At 43.2% G+C, this 17,260-nt stretch overlaps 1 protein-coding gene across 1 annotated transcript in view; it reads left to right on the top strand.

Annotated features, from left to right (window-relative positions):
* Positions 1-6,669: 6,669 nt before the first annotated feature.
* The window catches only part of LOC143277006 (cubilin-like), a 68,450-nt gene continuing 57,859 nt past the window's right edge, over positions 6,670-17,260 (top strand). Inside the window, exons 1-5 of the mRNA XM_076581716.1 lie at positions 6,670-6,805; positions 8,600-8,738; positions 10,381-10,559; positions 12,380-12,529; positions 15,272-15,362. Coding sequence (XP_076437831.1) covers positions 6,745-6,805; positions 8,600-8,738; positions 10,381-10,559; positions 12,380-12,529; positions 15,272-15,362 — 620 coding nt within the window. The 5' untranslated portion in view covers positions 6,670-6,744. The remainder of the gene's footprint in view (positions 6,806-8,599; positions 8,739-10,380; positions 10,560-12,379; positions 12,530-15,271; positions 15,363-17,260) is intronic.

The raw sequence follows: 17,260 nt of genomic DNA, 5'->3' as shown, positions 1-17,260 counted from the left end.
GTGCTTTGCGAAAATCACGTGTTTCACGTGTCACGATGAAACTCATCCCACACCGTGGGTCACTCCCTCCTCCTACTCTCCCTGCCCGGCTGGATGAATGGGTGATTTGTCTCGGGAGTTTAATTTGGGTCAGCAGCCACAGAGCTATTAAAAATTTCTGCTTTTGTGCTGTCACGAATCGACTTCTGTACTTCTCTTCTCATAGGTTGTCCACATAATATTCTTCAGTGAATTCAAAAACTTCAAAACACTGCTGCCCGTCTGACTCTCAGAGTCCCACGTACTGATCACATTTCTCCTCACCTCCGCACTCTACACTCCGAAGTTGAAGCGAAAAATTAAATACAAAGTTGCGTGTCTCTACTATTCTGCTTTCCAATCCTCAGGACCTACATATTTATCTTTCTGACCTTATCAGTGTTTACACTCCCGCAAGAAATCTCCGCTCTTCCTCTTACTGTTACCTTTTGAAACTTCCTTGTGTCAATACAAGAACCTGTGGTGAACGTTCTTTCTTTGCTGCTCCTCACATCTGGAACAACATTCCTCGTCATATCCGTGCATCTGATTTTATTTCTGCTTTTCGCTCATCACTAAAACCCCATCTTTTTAAAACCTATATATAAGCACTCTCGGCTTCCTTGTTCTCCATCACCACCAATGTCAGCTCACTTTGGATGTAGGTAGAGTGGGAAAGGGAGAGTGTGTGTGAGGGGGGAGGGTTTTTTGAGAAAGAGTGGTCATGAATGTTTCATGTAACTTGTAATATTTTTCTTTCACGTAAAGCGCCCTGAGCTTTTGGAGAGAAAGGGCGCTATATCAATGTACATTATTATTATTATTATTATACTCGGTTTTCTGCGCCGTTCTCTCTCTCTCTCTCTCTCTCTCTCTTGCTTGCAACATCTAACTCTTCAACTGCCCCAACCCCCACCCCCACTCTACCAACCATCACTCTCACTTTCATTCTCGTAACGGTATAGGGATCCATCCATCCATACATGGTCCTATTTCTTTATCGGAGGCCATGAACCATCTGACAATTAAGATTCTGGCCATACCTATAACTACATTAATCGTCACCAATGACTTTTAAAGCTTCTGCAACACCTTGGGTGACAAAATCTCAAACTTTGTTGTTGTTTTTCAAGCTACTCGGGACATGGATAGAGTTACCACCCTTTACTATTTGTTAATCAGTTGATCTCCTGGCCTCGTTGTTTATTAATGTCAAGTCGAAAAACCACCGAGGCAACCATGTGTTTGTTCTGTATTGTCCGTGTGTTCTGTGTGGCTTGTTAAGGATTAAAGAGTCTATGCCAGTCTTGAATAAAAGCTAAGTTGTGTGTGCACATTTCTTCTGTCATTGCTGCTGTGTGCACATGTCAAATGATCGGTATAAGGCCAAGCCCGGCACTTCCTTTTTGAGGGAAGTCAGTGGCTGGGTTTATTCCAATGTACCTTTTATTTACCTGTATGCCAGCTGAATTGGTAGCGTAAGCAGCATTGGCTTGAAGTTATGTACCTTGTGTGAGGAGAGAGTTACCACTCTTTACTATTTGTTAATCTCCTGGCCCTCATTGTTTATTAATTTCTACTCGGGCCAGGTTCCAGTTTGCCGTCTGCCATTTTGAAAGCAGACGGGGGCGGCAGAGAAAGAGCTGGTCCGACAACGTCAAGGAATGGACCAAAATGACGATGCCAGATCTCCTCACGACAGCTGCCAACAGAACGGCGTGGCGAGCTATGACATCTTCCTCATGTCCCCCCAACGACCCCAGCGGTCGAGGGAATGAGTGAGATTTTGAAAGCATCGCCTGAATTCCTGAGAGGGGTTACCGGTACTTAAAATAACATCCAAGTATAACCATACAACGTGTGACTGGCTACTGCTTCTCATAGGAAGTACTTATAAAGTGAATATGTCTATGAAGTTTTCATATCGGTGCCTATATATATATTTGTATTTCATTTTATCACAACAAATTTCTCTGTGTGAAATTCGGGCTGCTCTCCCCAGGGAGAGTGCGTCGCTACACTACAGCGCCACCCATTTTTTTGGTATTTTTTTTCCTGCGTGCAGTCTTATTTGTTTTTCCTATCGAAGTTGATTTTTCTACAGAATTTTGCCAGGAACAACCCTTTTGTTGCCGTGGGTTCTTTTACGTACGCTAAGTACATGCTGCACACGGGACCTCGGTTTATCGTCTCATCCGAATGACTAGCGTCCAGACCACCACTCAAGGTATAGTGGAATGAGAGAAAATATCGGCGGCTGAGCCGCGATTCGAACCAGCGCGCTGAGATTCTCTCGCTTCCTAGGCGGACGCGTTACCTCTAGGCCATCACTCCACACATATATATATATATATATATAGAGAGAGAGAGAGAGAGAGAGAGAGAGAGATACACTCACGAAATCACTTCTGTTCAAGCGTTAGGACAAATCCATATACGCTACACCACATCTGCATAGCAGATGCCTGACCAGTAGCGTACGTCAGTATCCCAACGCGCTTAGTCAGGCTTTGAAAGGGAAAAGCAAAGAAGTCATGAAATACAATGAATTACATAATTATGTGCCTTTTAGGAGCAAAACTGACATGAACAAGGACGCATGAAATACAATGAGTTGTACTGTGTACCTTTGATTATGGATACAAAATATGTACTCTTTCTTTTCATTAACATACTCGGAATGCATCCCTCCTGAAAACGGTATATGGCTGTCTCAATAGTAGGTCAGTAAAAAGGGCCATACACGTGTATATACCACTGGTGGAAACTTCGTTTGAACATGAGAAATTTTGACTGCGAATACAGAAAAATGAAAGAAGAAACTTTCCAAGAGTGGTTTCAGATCATAAGAAAAGAAATGTGTCGTCACTAAGAACCAAACCGCAACTGACGTCAAAATAGTCAACGTGATGACTGTGGACGTCAAACGGATGATGATGATGATGATGAACTGTCGGTTAGAAAGTCAGCTCTGGTTTATTTATCTGTATCTATCTGTTTTGAGCATTCTCAATGGCAATACTCACACACCACTCATTTATGAATCCCTCTTACTCAGCGCCCTCGGTTTACGAAGCACTGTATTCTTGCATTCAGTTATGTGCCACAGCGGAATCTGTTGGACTTCTGATCTCAGTAAAGTTCACCAGTGATCATGGTTCTTCTTCTCCTTCTTCGTTCGTTGGCTGCAACTCCCACGTTCACTCTTACTGTATGTACACAAGTGGGCTTTTACTTGTATGACCGAATGGCAGCCACAGTCCGTTTTTCCGGGGTGGGCATGCTGGGTATGTTCATGTTTCTATAACCCATCGAACGCTAACACGGATTGCATTACCTTAAACTTGAATATTTTGATCTTCTGCTTGCGTATTCACACGAAAGGGGTTAGATCAGGAACAAGCGGGTCTGCACATAATGTTGACCTGGGAGATCGGAAAAATCTCCAACCTTTGTATTATACATGCGCCGTGACCGACTTTCGAACCTAGGACCTTAAGATCTTATCTCAGCAAAGTAACAGTCCATCCCTTACAAGCATAGGTCCAACTGGTCAGAGCATCAGGATCATGTGGAAGTCCATCGCGAAATATGAAGACGTCATCCTGTGATTCTGGATGATGAGAACGCAGCCCAAAACTAAGGCAGTCGGACGAATAATCATGGCCAGAGTATGGGCAGGCTATAGCAGATATGGGTAGGTCTCGTTTCTTCTATCCAGTTTCTGGTCGAGTTCCTGAACTGAGACTCTACATAATGGACGCCTCTTCTCAAAGAGCAAGAGCTCCGTTGTGCACTGACAGCCTTCGTCAGCCATGAAGGGGTTAACGACATGGTAGCTAACGCTCTTCAGGTTAACTCTCTCCATACGAACGGCGAAAGAGACGACGTTAACAGCGTTTTAGCCCAATTACCATCATCAAAATATTGCAAGTGGAAGGCTCTTATACTGAAGAGGTGAATGTTGACAAAGAATACCACAATTCTGACGACGGAAGCTATAGGTTGGGTCATTCAGACACCCACTGGACATCCGAGGGGTCTGTGTAGAGGAGAAGAGAGGACTGGCCGTACTGAGTGAGTTAAGTTGTTCGTGTCGGAGGGGTCACTTGGTGTTTGGCCAGTGATACTGTGTTCAGTCAGTTATAATAATATGTTGCACACCCCTTCACTCAAATTCATTCTCCCTACATACTGGCCTTCATATCCCTCAAGAATTGATTGATTGATGTGGATACGTATATAGCGCTTGTCCTCGGTCGGAGACCAAGCTTTGAGTGCTTTACAAACACGGGGTCATTTGCACAACAGCTGGGCTGCCTACCTGGGTAGAACCGACTGACGGCTGCCACTGACTGGGCCGCGGCGCTCATCATTTGTTTCCTGTGTCATTCGTCAACCATTTTTCACGGCAGGCAAGCATACATACACTCAGACAAGCATGTAACATTTTATGTGTATGACCGTTCAACTGTTCATTTACTCCGCCATGTAGGCAGCCATACTCCGTTTTCGGGCGTGTGTGCATGATGTGCTGTTCTTTCAACTGAGTGCAAGTTTCAATAACCAACCAAAAGCTGACCGGCATGTATTACAGGATCTTTAACGTGCGTGTTTGATCACAGGAAGGGAATTCAGGCACTAGCAGGTCTGCACATATGTTGACCCGGGCCCGGCTGGGAGATCGGAAAAATCTCCACCCTTTACCCACCAGGCGCCGTCACCGAGATTCGAACCCGGGACCCTCAGATTGAAAGTCCAGCGCTTTAACCATTCGGCTATTGCGCCCATCGACAAATGATTGACACAGCACCAAACACGTATGTCTTTATATAGTAGAAATACAGATCGATAGAACGATCGAACAAACATACTACAACGAACCGGCAAATACTGTACTTGAAACACAGTGACATCAATAGCAAGACATCAGGTTCATGAGGACTGACTACGATGTTTTCTGAAGGTTGTTCAGTGGGCAATGGCCACAGTATTGATGATTTAATCGTCTGTGCTGGGATAGGCCTACAATGAGTTTTTTTTTGTTTTTTTTTCTAACCAGTCAGTTTATTTTGTTATTTTATTTATTTATTTAATTTTTTTAATTATAGATACATACCTATTTGTTTGTTCGTCAGTGTTTTTGTGTTTATTTTTTCACGAAGTATTTTCATTTATTTATTCATTCATTATTATCATGTTTTATTGTTGTTCAGTGTCAGTTGTTGTTCGGCAGTTTTTCGCGACCGCGTGAGAGGGGTACCAGTGGGGGCGGTTGAATGGGTACCGGCTGACTACGCGCCACATATTGTTCAGAAGAAAATATACGAGAAAGCAACTCAGTAAAAACTAATGCATACACATGAAACCTTCTTTTTTAACAAGAGAGAGAAAAACTGGGAGACAGACAGATAGACAGACAATCTTGGACGGAGGAAAAGACTGACTCGTCAAGACCGTATTCTTTATTTTATAGATAATCACTGGTGTGCTGTTTTACATCCAGTCCCTCGCCTGAGCAGTCGACACAACACAAAACACGATAGAGAAAGAGGGAGAGAGAGAGAGAGACGAGGGGGGGTGGGGGTGGGGTTAAAATTCAGTGTATTGAAATCAACTGACTTACTGTTTGCAGAAATAAAACATTATCATAATAATCGGGACTCGATCGGTGAATCTCAGTTTGTCAACAGCAAAACAAAAAACAAGAGAGGCAAGGCCTTCAAGACTCACTTGTGATACACTTAAAATAAAATAAAAATCCAAGCTTTTTATGTATTGAGTATAATTTCAAAATGTAATGTTTAAGATGAGAAAGATCAGTTTAAAGCAAATCAAGTCCCCTAGCATTAATATACAGAGTAATTTCCCTTCTTTACTACCAGTCTGCACCAAAACGTTTGCAAAAATAAATAAGACTTCCATGCTAGCAAAAGAAGTTCCTGTTTGAACAAAAAATGATAATAATGACTCCTCTTGTTGTTGTGTCAGAATAAGAGGTCAAAGTGCCAAGTTTAGAGAATACAAAAAATATAAATATAACAGTAAATGCAGTTTGCATATAATTAGGCTCCTTTTTTTTCTCTTTTTTTTGGTGCCCATCCCAGAGGTGCAATATTGTTTTAAACAAGATGACTGGAAAGAACTGAATTTTTCCTTTTTTAATGCCAAATTTGGTGTCAACTGACAAGGTATTTGCAGAGAAAATGTCAATGTTAAAGTTTACCACGGACACACACACACACACAGACAACCGAACACCGGGTTAAAACATAGACTCACTTTGTTTACACAAGTGAGTCAATAACAGAAACAAAAACAAAAAAATCTCCAGAATCAATCAACTGCGAGCCTTGTACCTCAAGCTGTTACATTATTTGAATCCACGAGCTGTCAGGGACATACGATTTGAAGCCAATCATAATAATCGATGACAGGCTGCCACAACAAACAGCAGGTGAGACCATGGATAGGTAGGGAAGCCCTATAATACTCCATCCACGGTGAGACGAAAATAATTCTATTATTCAATACACTTACAGGCCCGTGCGACATTATATAATTCGAACCGGATGTTGGAGTACGAGAGCACTGAACACATTTCGCAATCAATCCATTGACCCGGAACTGATATTTGCGCGGTGGGGTCACTTCTTGTTTTCATCCTGTTGAGTTTATTTCTGAAAGCTAAATGACACAGCTGAAACCGTCGAATCTTCTAACATCATGACTGTATCTTATTTTTTGTTGATCGTTGTTGTTGCTGTTCAGACGACTTTATGTGAAGGTACGTCAGTGTTTTAAGTAATTATCCACATTCGTTACATACAAAGTTCTTGAAATTGGTACGTCCGTACTAACCATGAGTTTGCGGAAGTGCAAAATATTCAGAAATCATAGCTCTTGGTGCTTTGGAAGCGCTGTTGCAGAATCTTCAAGGCGTTGGATTCTGCTGTAGTGATCTTCTGTGATTGATGAGGGTTCGGCAATATCCACATTTCTCCCCCCCCCCCCACCCCCACCTCCCCTCCCTTCTTCTTCGTGACTGGCAGAGTGAAAGTCCACGCCTTGTAGATCTGGTAGTGTACGTCTTAGACGCTACTTCTGGCGATAATAGACCTGTTCTGTACCTCGGACGCAGAACACTTCATATTCCGTCTTGAGGGGAAAAAAATTGTGGACAAGGGTTCGAGGTCCCGTTTCGGCATGGTGTTGTGTCATTTGGAAAGGCACTTTAATCCGATTTTCCTCACCGTCTGTGAATGGGGTACCGGACTTCGGTTGGGGAGGTCAAAACGGTGGAAGTTCAAAGCGCATCTGTCAGGCATTGTGATTTCAAAGTTAATTCGATAAGCGATTGTTGTCGCTGCTCCTGTTCAAGCAAATTTTGTCTCCTTCCTCTATCTGTGCAAGTGCTCTTTACTGAGACAGAGAGGTTCCAGATGACATGATAGCGTGGATGGATGAGAAAGTTTTGATGATGCTCAACAGTCCTGCAAACAGTGACTAAGTTCCAGCACAGAACTGTGTCTTTAAGGTAGAAGTATAAGTACTGTCTGTAATAGTCATTCATATGAGACAATAAACTTGATTTCCCTTGTGTGCACATTAAGGAACCTTTGGCAACAAAAGGGTTGTCGCTGGAAAAAATTTGTAGAAAAATCCACTTAGATATAGACAAACACTCTTAAAAGACTGCAGGCAGAAAAGAAAGAAGAAAAAAAAAAAAAAGGGTTGCTCTCTCACTATAACAACACAATCTCCACACAGAGAGCAGCCTATATTTCACTCAGAAAAATCTGCAGTGATAATGGAGTAATACAGTACAAAACACAATACATTACAGTATGATACAATGCAATATGGTACATTACAATACAATACTTTTTTTTCTACAATGTAAAACAGTTCAATACAGTACAGTACAGTGCAATACAATAAAATGCAGTGCAATACAAAACGCTGCTTGCGTGAGAATGACTGGTGCGAAAGCGCTTTGATTTGTTTATGCACAAGATTTAGCGCTATATAAGTACCATTATTATTATTATTATTATTATTATAATATAATACAATGCAGTGTATTGCAATACTATACAATGAATATAATAAGGTAAATGAAAAACAGTGCAATGCGATGCAATACAGTACAGTGCAGTGCAGTGCAGTACAGTACAGTACAGTACAGTGCAGTGTAGTGCAGTACAGTACAGTGCAGTGCAGTGCAATACACTACAGTACAATACAGACTATAACAGAATCAAACAGTACAAACAACAGTATGAAATTTGCTCCATGGATTTTCCTTCATGAAAACCTAAGTGTGTAATAATAACCTCAGTGATTGTATTTACTATTTTATAATTGTTTCTTTTTTCTTTGTTGTTGCCCCTGTTGAGGAATACAATTCAGTATGATACATTACAATACAAATTACAACAGAATCAGACACAGTACAAACAACAGTATGAAATTTGTTCCATGGATTTTCCTCCATGAAAACCTAAGCGTGTAACCTCAGTGTTTGTATTTTATAATTGTTTCTGTTGTTTTTTATTTGTTGTTGTTGCCCTTGTTGCAGAACAATTCTCCATATGCGATTACGCAGAACTGACTTTTGGCAGCTCTTCTGCAACCGTGTCTCGAAACCCAGTGACGCAGGTTCAAGATAAGATACCAGTGAACAGCTCCGTTATTTCTTTTCATTCATCAGAATATCTGTAAGTCTTGTTTGTGTTTTTTTCAGGTAATTCAGTGTGTGTGTTTGAATGCTGTTTGTGTGTGTGTGTGTGTGTCTGTGTGTGTGTGTGTGTCTGTGTGTGTGTATCTGTGTTTCACTGTTTGTTTGTGTCTGTGTGAGTCTGTGTGTGTGTGTGTGTCTATGTGTGTCTGTGTGAGCCTCTGTGTTTCTGGGTGTGTGCATAAGCTAGTGTGCATGCTTGCCTGCATGTGAATGTCACAATGTATGCACACGTGTGTGTGTGTGTGTCACTGTCAGCGTGCTTGAGTGTGTGTGTGCATAAGAGAGAGAGGGAGAGAGCTTGTGTATATATGGATCAGAATCGGAATCATATTTTAATTGTCATGTGTGTGTGTGCGTGTGCGTTTGTGTGTATGAGTGTGTGCTTGAGAGAGTGTGGGTGTGGTCCATATTTATGTGCATGTGCACATGTGCAGTCATATGAGATAAAACAAGACAGAGCACTCTGTATGATAGGATTTGATTTTCTCTGGCAGTGTCCAGTGTTCCCAAAAACGTACATATGTGCGTAAATGACGCACAGATTTACAACTTTGACGCACAAAATTTTTACCCTGTGCGTCAATGTGACGCACACTTTTTCCTGAAACTAACAAGCATCTTACGGCTTCCAGGAAAACCGCAAAGCACGCATCGTGGGCCTAAGCTTAGGCTAGTGCATAGCAGATGAAACTGAGCTGGCCAAAAACGTGTTAGAGTAACTTCCCTTGCCGATGCAGGCAAACGCTGTTGTGTGTTCATTAGTAGTGAGTATGGTTATGTGCTCATTATAACTAGTTGACTGTGTTTTCATTGTATTCAAGCATTTCGAATGTCCTTGTTTGGAGAAGGTGTGGGTTTCTTTTCATTTTCATTGTACAATTGTCTTCATTGATTTTTTGTATGTTTTCCTGTTGACCCTCAGAAATGTGACAATGACCCTCAAAAATTCCAGTCAAAGGGTCACAGTGACCCTCAAAAAATCAGGCCCATTGGGAACACTGGTGTCTTTGCATGTTGTGCGTGGATATTTGTTATTGTGTCAGTAACAGTGTAAGTAAGAACAGGTGGGGATGTACACGTTTCACTGGTTTGTGCAGTGTTCCCAATGGGCCTGATTTTTTGAGGGTCACTGTGACCCTTTGACTGGAATTTTTGAGGGTCATTGTCACATTTCTGAGGGTCAACAGGAAAACATACAAAAAATCAATGAAGACAATTGTACAATGAAAATGAAAAGAAACCCACACCTTCTCCAAACAAGGACATTCGAAATGCTTGAATACAATGAAAACACAGTCAACTACTTATAATGAGCACATAACCATACTCACTACTAATGAACACACAACAGCGTTTGCCTGCATCGGCAAGGGAAGTTACTCTAACACGTTTTTGGCCAGCTCAGTTTCGTCTGCTATGCACTAGCCTAAGCTTAGGCCCACGATGCGTGCTTTGCGGTTTTCCTGGAAGCCGTAAGATGCTTGTTAGTTTCAGGAAAAAGTGTGCGTCACATTGACGCACAGGGTAAAAATTTTGTGCGTCAAAGTTGTAAATCTGTGCGTCATTTACGCACATATGTACGTTTTTGGGAACACTGTTTGTGTTCTGTCTGTCCACAGAGGCAGTGAGGGTGAATGCTATTTACACGTGTCCGGAAGCAAGATCATTCAGATGAACGTGATGGCCTTTGACCTGGGAGGTCATGAACCTTGCAGCCCGGAAGAGGAGCATCTGTCTATTTCCTTCTACCGCTACTACAGTGACATTCATCTAGTTCATGGCTACCCAAGATCCAGAGGTGTGTTCTGTGTCTTTAGTGCATCCTTCCCTTAGTTTCTTTAAAAAAAAGAAAAAAAGAAAAAAAAAAAGAAAAAACGTTATGTTATTTTGTTCATTCGACGGGCGCTATAGCTAAGTGGCTAAAAAAAGTGTTGGACTGTCAATCAGAGGGTCCCGGGTTCCAATCACGATGACGGCGCCTGGTGGGTGAAGGGTGGAGATTTTTCCGATCTCCCAGGTCAACATATGAGCAGACCTGCCAGTGCCTGAACCCCCTTCGTGTGTAGACGCAAGCAGAAGATCAAATATGTACGTTAAAGATCCCGTAATCCCTGTCAGCGTTCGGTGGGTTATGGAAACAAGAACATACCCAGCATGCACAGCCCCGAAAACGGAGTATGGCTGCCTACATGGCGGGGTAAAAACGGTCATACACGTAAAAACCCACTCGTGTGCATATGAGTGAACATGGGAGTTGCAGCCCACGAACGCAGAAGAAGAAGAAGTTCATTCCTTCCTGTGCATCTTACTTTCATTTGCTTCTTTTGTTTATTTTCCCCTGCTTGTGTCTGTATTAAAACCTTCTTTTTTTTTTAAGCTATTATTTTATTTTCAGTTACACAAAAAGAATGATATAATTATATAGTTATATACAGAACATATGTTCTTCTAACTCTCAAGAGGTTATGAAAAAAAAAATGGCAAGATGAAACGAATGCATATAATGATATATAAATATTGGCATGTATCATTGAGTGGTGATGTGTTGTTTCAGTGAGTGGTGATGTGTTGTTTCAGTCAGTGGTGATGTGTTGTTTCAGTCAGTGGTAATGTGTTGTTTCAGTGAGCGGTGATGTGTTGTTTCAGTCAGTGATGTGTTGTTTCAGTCAGTGATGATGTGTTGTTTCAGTCAGTGATGTGTTGTTTCAGTCAGTGATGTGTTGTTTCAGTCAGAGGTGATGTGTTGTTTCAGTCAGTGATGTGTAGTTTCAGTCAGTGGTGATGTGTTGTTTCAGTCAGTGATGTGTTGTTTCAGTGAGTGGTGATGTGTTGTTTCAGTGAGTGGTGATCTGTTGTTTCAGTCAGTGATGATGTGTTGTTTCAGTCAGTGGTAATGTGTTGTTTCAGTGAGCGGTGATGTGTTGTTTCAGTCAGTGATGTGTTGTTTCAGTTAGTGGTGATGTGTTGTTTCAGTCAGTGGTGTGTTGTTTCTTCTTCTTCTTCTTCTGCGTTCGTGGGCTGCAACTCCCACGTTCACTCGTATATACACGAGTGGGCTTTTACTTGTCTGACCGTTTTTACCCTGCCATGTAGGCAGCCATACTCCGCTTTCTGGAGTATGTGTTGTTTCAATCAGTGAGGACGTGTTGTTTCAGTCAGTGATGTGTTGGCTTCAGTCAGTGGTGGTGTGTTGTTTCAGTTAGTGATGTGTTGTTTCAGTGAGTGGTGATGTGTTGTTTCAGTCAGTGATGTGTTGTTTCAGTGAGTGGTGATGTGTTGTTTCAGTCAGTGATGTGTTGTTGTTTCAGTTAGTGATGTGTTGTTGTTTCAGTCAGTGGTGATGTGTTGTTTCAGTGAATGGTGATGTGTTGTTGTTTCAGTCAGTGATGTGTTGTTGTTTCAGTCAGTGGTGATGTGTTGTTTCAGTGAATGGTGATGTGTTGTTGTTTCAGTCAGTGATGTGTTGTTGTTTCAGTCAGTGGTGATGTGTTGTTGTTTCAGTCAGTGATGTGTTGTTGTTTCAGTGAATGGTGATGTGTTGTTGTTTCAATCAGTGATGACGTGTTGTTTCAGTCAGTGATGTGTTGGCCTCAGTCAGTGGGGGACGTGTTGTTTCAGTTGAGACAAACCGGGGCTACATGGACACCGTACTGTGGTGTGGTCAGTCGTACAGCACTCGCCTGGAAACCAGACAGAAAATGGTCATCCGCTACTTCGGTGGACCAGAGAGTCAGCGTGGCAGTGGATTCAACCTCAGTTTTTCTTCAGGTGAGAGTTGGCCAGCGTTGGTACACCACAGTGGAAAGAAGCAGTTGTTGTATTGTTGGAATGAGTAATGAAAGTGCAAATTAACTGATTGTGACATTGTATTCATTCCAGGGTATGTGATATATATATATATATACATATATATATGTGTGTGTATGTGTGTGTGTGTGTGTGATATGAATATATGTAAATTTATATATTTATATATATATGTGGAGTGATGGCCTAGATGTAACGGCTCCGCCTAGGAAGTGAGAGAATCTGAACGTGCTGGTTCGAATCACGGCTCAGCCGCCGATATTTTCTCCCCCTCCACTGGACCTTTAGTGGTGGTCTGGACGCTAGTCATTCGGATGAGACGATTTACCGAGGTCCTGTGTGCAGCATGTGCTTAGCACATGTAAAAGAACCCATGGCAACAAAATGGTTGTTCCTGGCAAAATTCTGTAAAAAAATCCACTTCGATAGGAAAAGACTTTTGAAAATTGTTAAACTCTAATTTAATTACACATACTTAATCATGACTCGCCAGTGTAGACTCTGGCAGGGGTCTGATTACTGTCCTGTGCAAACTACTACCCGCCTGTGCGGAGAAAACGAAAGTAGCTACGGCCAATAACCTCCCGAAATAGGTTACGTCCCCTGTGCATCCCTGACCAGCGCCCTCTTTTTTCCGGCAGCCATCTTGACTCCTGATCCTGTGCTCTTCATATGGCTAAAGTTTTTTTCGTATTTCTGCCTGTCTGTCGATTCTCTGGCGTTCTTGTTTTTTGTCAAATTATGTCTCCAACCAGGTCACATAATTATATAGCTCGATTGGGCGATCATGCTAAAATTAAGGCGCAATCGCAATCGATTCGCTGACACTCTGGGCCCTCTACTCCTAGCCCTCTCAGCTGCGCCAACCCACTGCCTTCTCCACTTCCTCCGCTCCCTCCGGTCGACTCCAGACCTCCACCACCTCCTACACCTCCTCTGGTGACTTCTACAGGTTTGTTGCCCCACAACCCGTATTTTTCCGCAGTGTTGACCACCGAAGCCTTTCCTTTAAGAGGGTATAGCTGCAAGGCAGCAGAGGACTGGAATCATTGCTTTCCTTCCCCTAGATGGACTGCCTCCCAAGGCTGACGAGCACTGTGTACCTGAAGCTACTGGTTTTAACTCTCTCCATACGAACGGCGAAAGAGACGACGTTAACAGCGTTTCTCCCCAATTACCATCATGAAAGTATTGCAAGCGGAAGGCTCTTAAACTGAAGAGGTGAATGTTGACAAAGAATACCACAATTCTGACGACGGAAGCTAAAGGTTGGGTCATTCAGACACCCACTGGACATCCTAGGGGTCTGTGTAGAGGAGAAGAGAGGACTGGCCGTACTGAGTGAGTTAAAGCGCCAGTTGCTAGTCTTCGCCCCCTCCCCGCCACATGAAGGCCGAAAGCTGGACTGGGCTTTGGCTGAAAGAGGCTGTTTGAGATGAATGTCTTTGGAGCATTTCGAAGAGCAGTTTGAGCTTATCGACACTGCTCACTTTGGATTCTCTCTTGAGGGCATATAAGACCGTATGGCTGTGTCTGGAGTGGCACTGTCTTCATCTGTCTGTGGGCAGGGGCGGTTTGGTCTGTGGGGTGTGCTCAGCAGCTGGAGGGTGGTGTCTTTTGCCGGTAATACTGGCTAGTACACCAATGGGGATACTTCTTTTAAGGCTGTCGCGAATTGCATCCTGTGGTCTCTATTGCCTCTGTTCTGGAGCAGTTGTGTCCCTTGAATTCTTAATGGAGTGTCCTGTGCGTGCCTGCACCCATCGAGAACACAGCGCAGGCCTCCAAGGGTGGTGCAGGATTGTTCCGAGGGCGGGTGGAGACAGCGCTTCTCTGGGTCCTCCCCAGCACCTACGGGTGTTTCTCTTTCTTCTTTCTTCTTATCCTCACTGCTCACCCCCCGCATAGGAGCCTTGGAAAACCAGTGGTATCACTTGAAAACTGTGTGAATGGTATGCGTGGCATGTGTGTGACATGGTGGAGAGATGGCCTGGTGGTAAAATGTCAAACCAGAAAGGGGGAAGAATCTGAGCGCACAGGGTTGAGTCCCACGCTCGTCAGTATTTTCTCTCCCTGCACTCCTGATTTGGATGCTCAGATGAGATGATAAACCAAGATCGTGTGTGTAGCATGCACTTAGCGCACGTAAAAGAACCCACGGCAACAAAAGGGTTGCCCCTGGCAAAATTCTGTCGTAAAATCCACTTCGATAGGAAAATGAATAAATTTCCTTGGGAGAGCAGTTCATGTGTGGACAAGATGTTGAAAGCTTTTTGGAGTGATGGCCTAGAGGTAACGCGTCCGCCTTGGAAGCGAGAGAATCTGAGTGCGCTGGTTCGAATCACGGTTCAGCCGCCGATATTTTCTCCCCCTCCACTAGACCTTGAGTGGTGGTCTGGACACTAGTCATTTGGATGAGACGATAAACTGAGGTCCCGTGTGCAGCATGCATTTAGCACACGTAAAAGAACCCATGGCAACAAAAGGGTTGTTCCTGGCAAAATTCTGTAGAAAAATCCACTTCAATAGGAAAAACAAATAAAACTACACGCAGGAAAAAAAAGAAAAAAAAGGGAGGCGCTGTAGTGTGGCGACGCGCTCTCCCTGGGGAGAGCAGTCCGAATTTCACACAGAGAAATCTGTTGTGATAAAAAGAAATACAAATACAAATACATGTTAACAGTCTGTTGCTTTCACTTTCAGTGGACCAGTTCATGTGTGGACGAGGGGTGGAACAGGTTGGGGCACACCCTATGTACATCTATTCCCCGGGATACCCAGACGTCTATGACAAGTACGTTTCCACCTGTCGAGTAACTATACCGTTTTTGATTGTACCCTGATTGATTAGATGGTTGGGGAGATAAACAAATGTAGATGATGATATGATATGGACAGTAATACAGCGCCTATCTGCGGTCGGAGACCCAAGCTCTGGGCGCTTTACAAACACATAATCATCTGCACAACAGGCTGCCTACCTGGGTAGAGCTGACTGACGGCTGCCGTAGGGCGCTCATCGTTTGTTTCCTGTGTCATTCAGTCAGGTTTCAGTCACACACACATATTCTCATACAGACATGTAACATTTTACGTGTATGAACCATTTTGTTTATTTACCCCACCATGTAGGCAGCCATACTCTGTTTTCAGGGGTGTGCATGCTGGGCATGTTCTTGTTTCCATAATCCGTTGAATGCTGACATGGATTACAGGATCTTTAATGTGCATATTTGATCTTTTGTTTGCATATACACATGAAGAGTGTTCAGACACTAGCAGGTCTGCACATATGTTGACCTGGGAGATCAGGAAAATCTCGAACCTCTACCCACGAGGCGTTGTCATCGAGATTCGAACACGGGACCCTCTGATCGAAAGTCCAACGCTTCAACCACTCGGTTATTGTGCCCGTCTGGAGGAAGGTGGCAGAATGGTTAAGACGCTCAGCTGCCAATACAGAGAGTCCGTGAGGGTGTGGGTTCGAATCCCGCTCTCGCCCTTTCTCCCAAGTTTGACTGGAAAATCAAACTGAGCGTTTAGTCTTTCGGATGAGACGATAAACCGAGGTCCCGTGTGCAGCACGCACTTGGCGCACTGAAAAAGAACCCATGGCAACGAGAGTGTTGTCCTCTGGCGAAATTACGTAAAATGAAATCCACTTTCATAGGTACACAAATATGTAAGCATGCACTCAAGGCCTGACTGAGCGCGTTGGGTTATGCTGCTGGTCAGGCATCTGCTCAACAGATGTGGTGTAGCGTGTATGGATTTGTCCGAACGCAGTGACGCCTCCTTGAGAAAGTGAAACTGAAACTGTGCCCGTCACGCTGTGTCCGCTGCAGTGGGATAACTGTACAGTTATTCATTGTACCTTGATTGGTTAGAGGGTAGGGGAGATAAACAGATTTACATGTACACTGCCCCCGAAAATGGAGGATGGCTGCCTACAGGATGTGTGCATTTTTGATGGGCGCAATAGCCGAGTGGTTAAAGCGTTGGACTGTCAATCTGAGGGTCCCGGGTTCGAATCACGGTGACGGCGCCTGGTGGGTAAAGGGTGGAGATTTTTACGATCTCCCAGGTCAACATATGTGCAGACCTGCTAGTGCCTGAACCCCCTTCGTGTGTATACGAACGCAGAAGAAGAAGAAGAAGAAGAAGCTGCCTACATTGCGGGGTAAAAATGGTCATGCATGTAAAAGCCCACCTGTATAAGTATAAGTGAACGTGGGAGTTGCAGCCCACAAACAAAAAAGATAAGATAAGATAAGAATAACTTTATTATCTCCAACTGGAGAAATTTGGTCAGGTGCATCATCACAACATAGACAAGTAAACAACATGGGGACCATAACTGTAAAAGTCAACAACAACTTTTACGAATATTACGAATATACAAATGTAAAAAATATCACATACACCGTTTCATACATGCATCCACACACTGCAGGTAATAACTAGTATTCTTCATGTAAAACCAGAAAGAATTAAGAAACATTATTTGAATATAATTATAAACATAGCCTACTATACTGCACATTGATTATAATAGACAGATAAGATAAGAATAAAGATAAATTGCGAAAAACCGCAACCAGATAATCAGCACACACCCGCACCCACCCACCCCAGACACGCGGATTACTTGATTAAACAAGAGTAATAAACATATGTTCTCAAATAAAAGCA

The sequence above is a fragment of the Babylonia areolata genome, chromosome 33 (assembly GCF_041734735.1).
Source record: "Babylonia areolata isolate BAREFJ2019XMU chromosome 33, ASM4173473v1, whole genome shotgun sequence".
Taxonomy (NCBI): domain Eukaryota; kingdom Metazoa; phylum Mollusca; class Gastropoda; order Neogastropoda; family Buccinidae; genus Babylonia; species Babylonia areolata.
The sequence above is the reverse complement of the archived record's forward strand: the minus strand, read 5'-3'. Positions and strand labels throughout refer to the sequence as shown.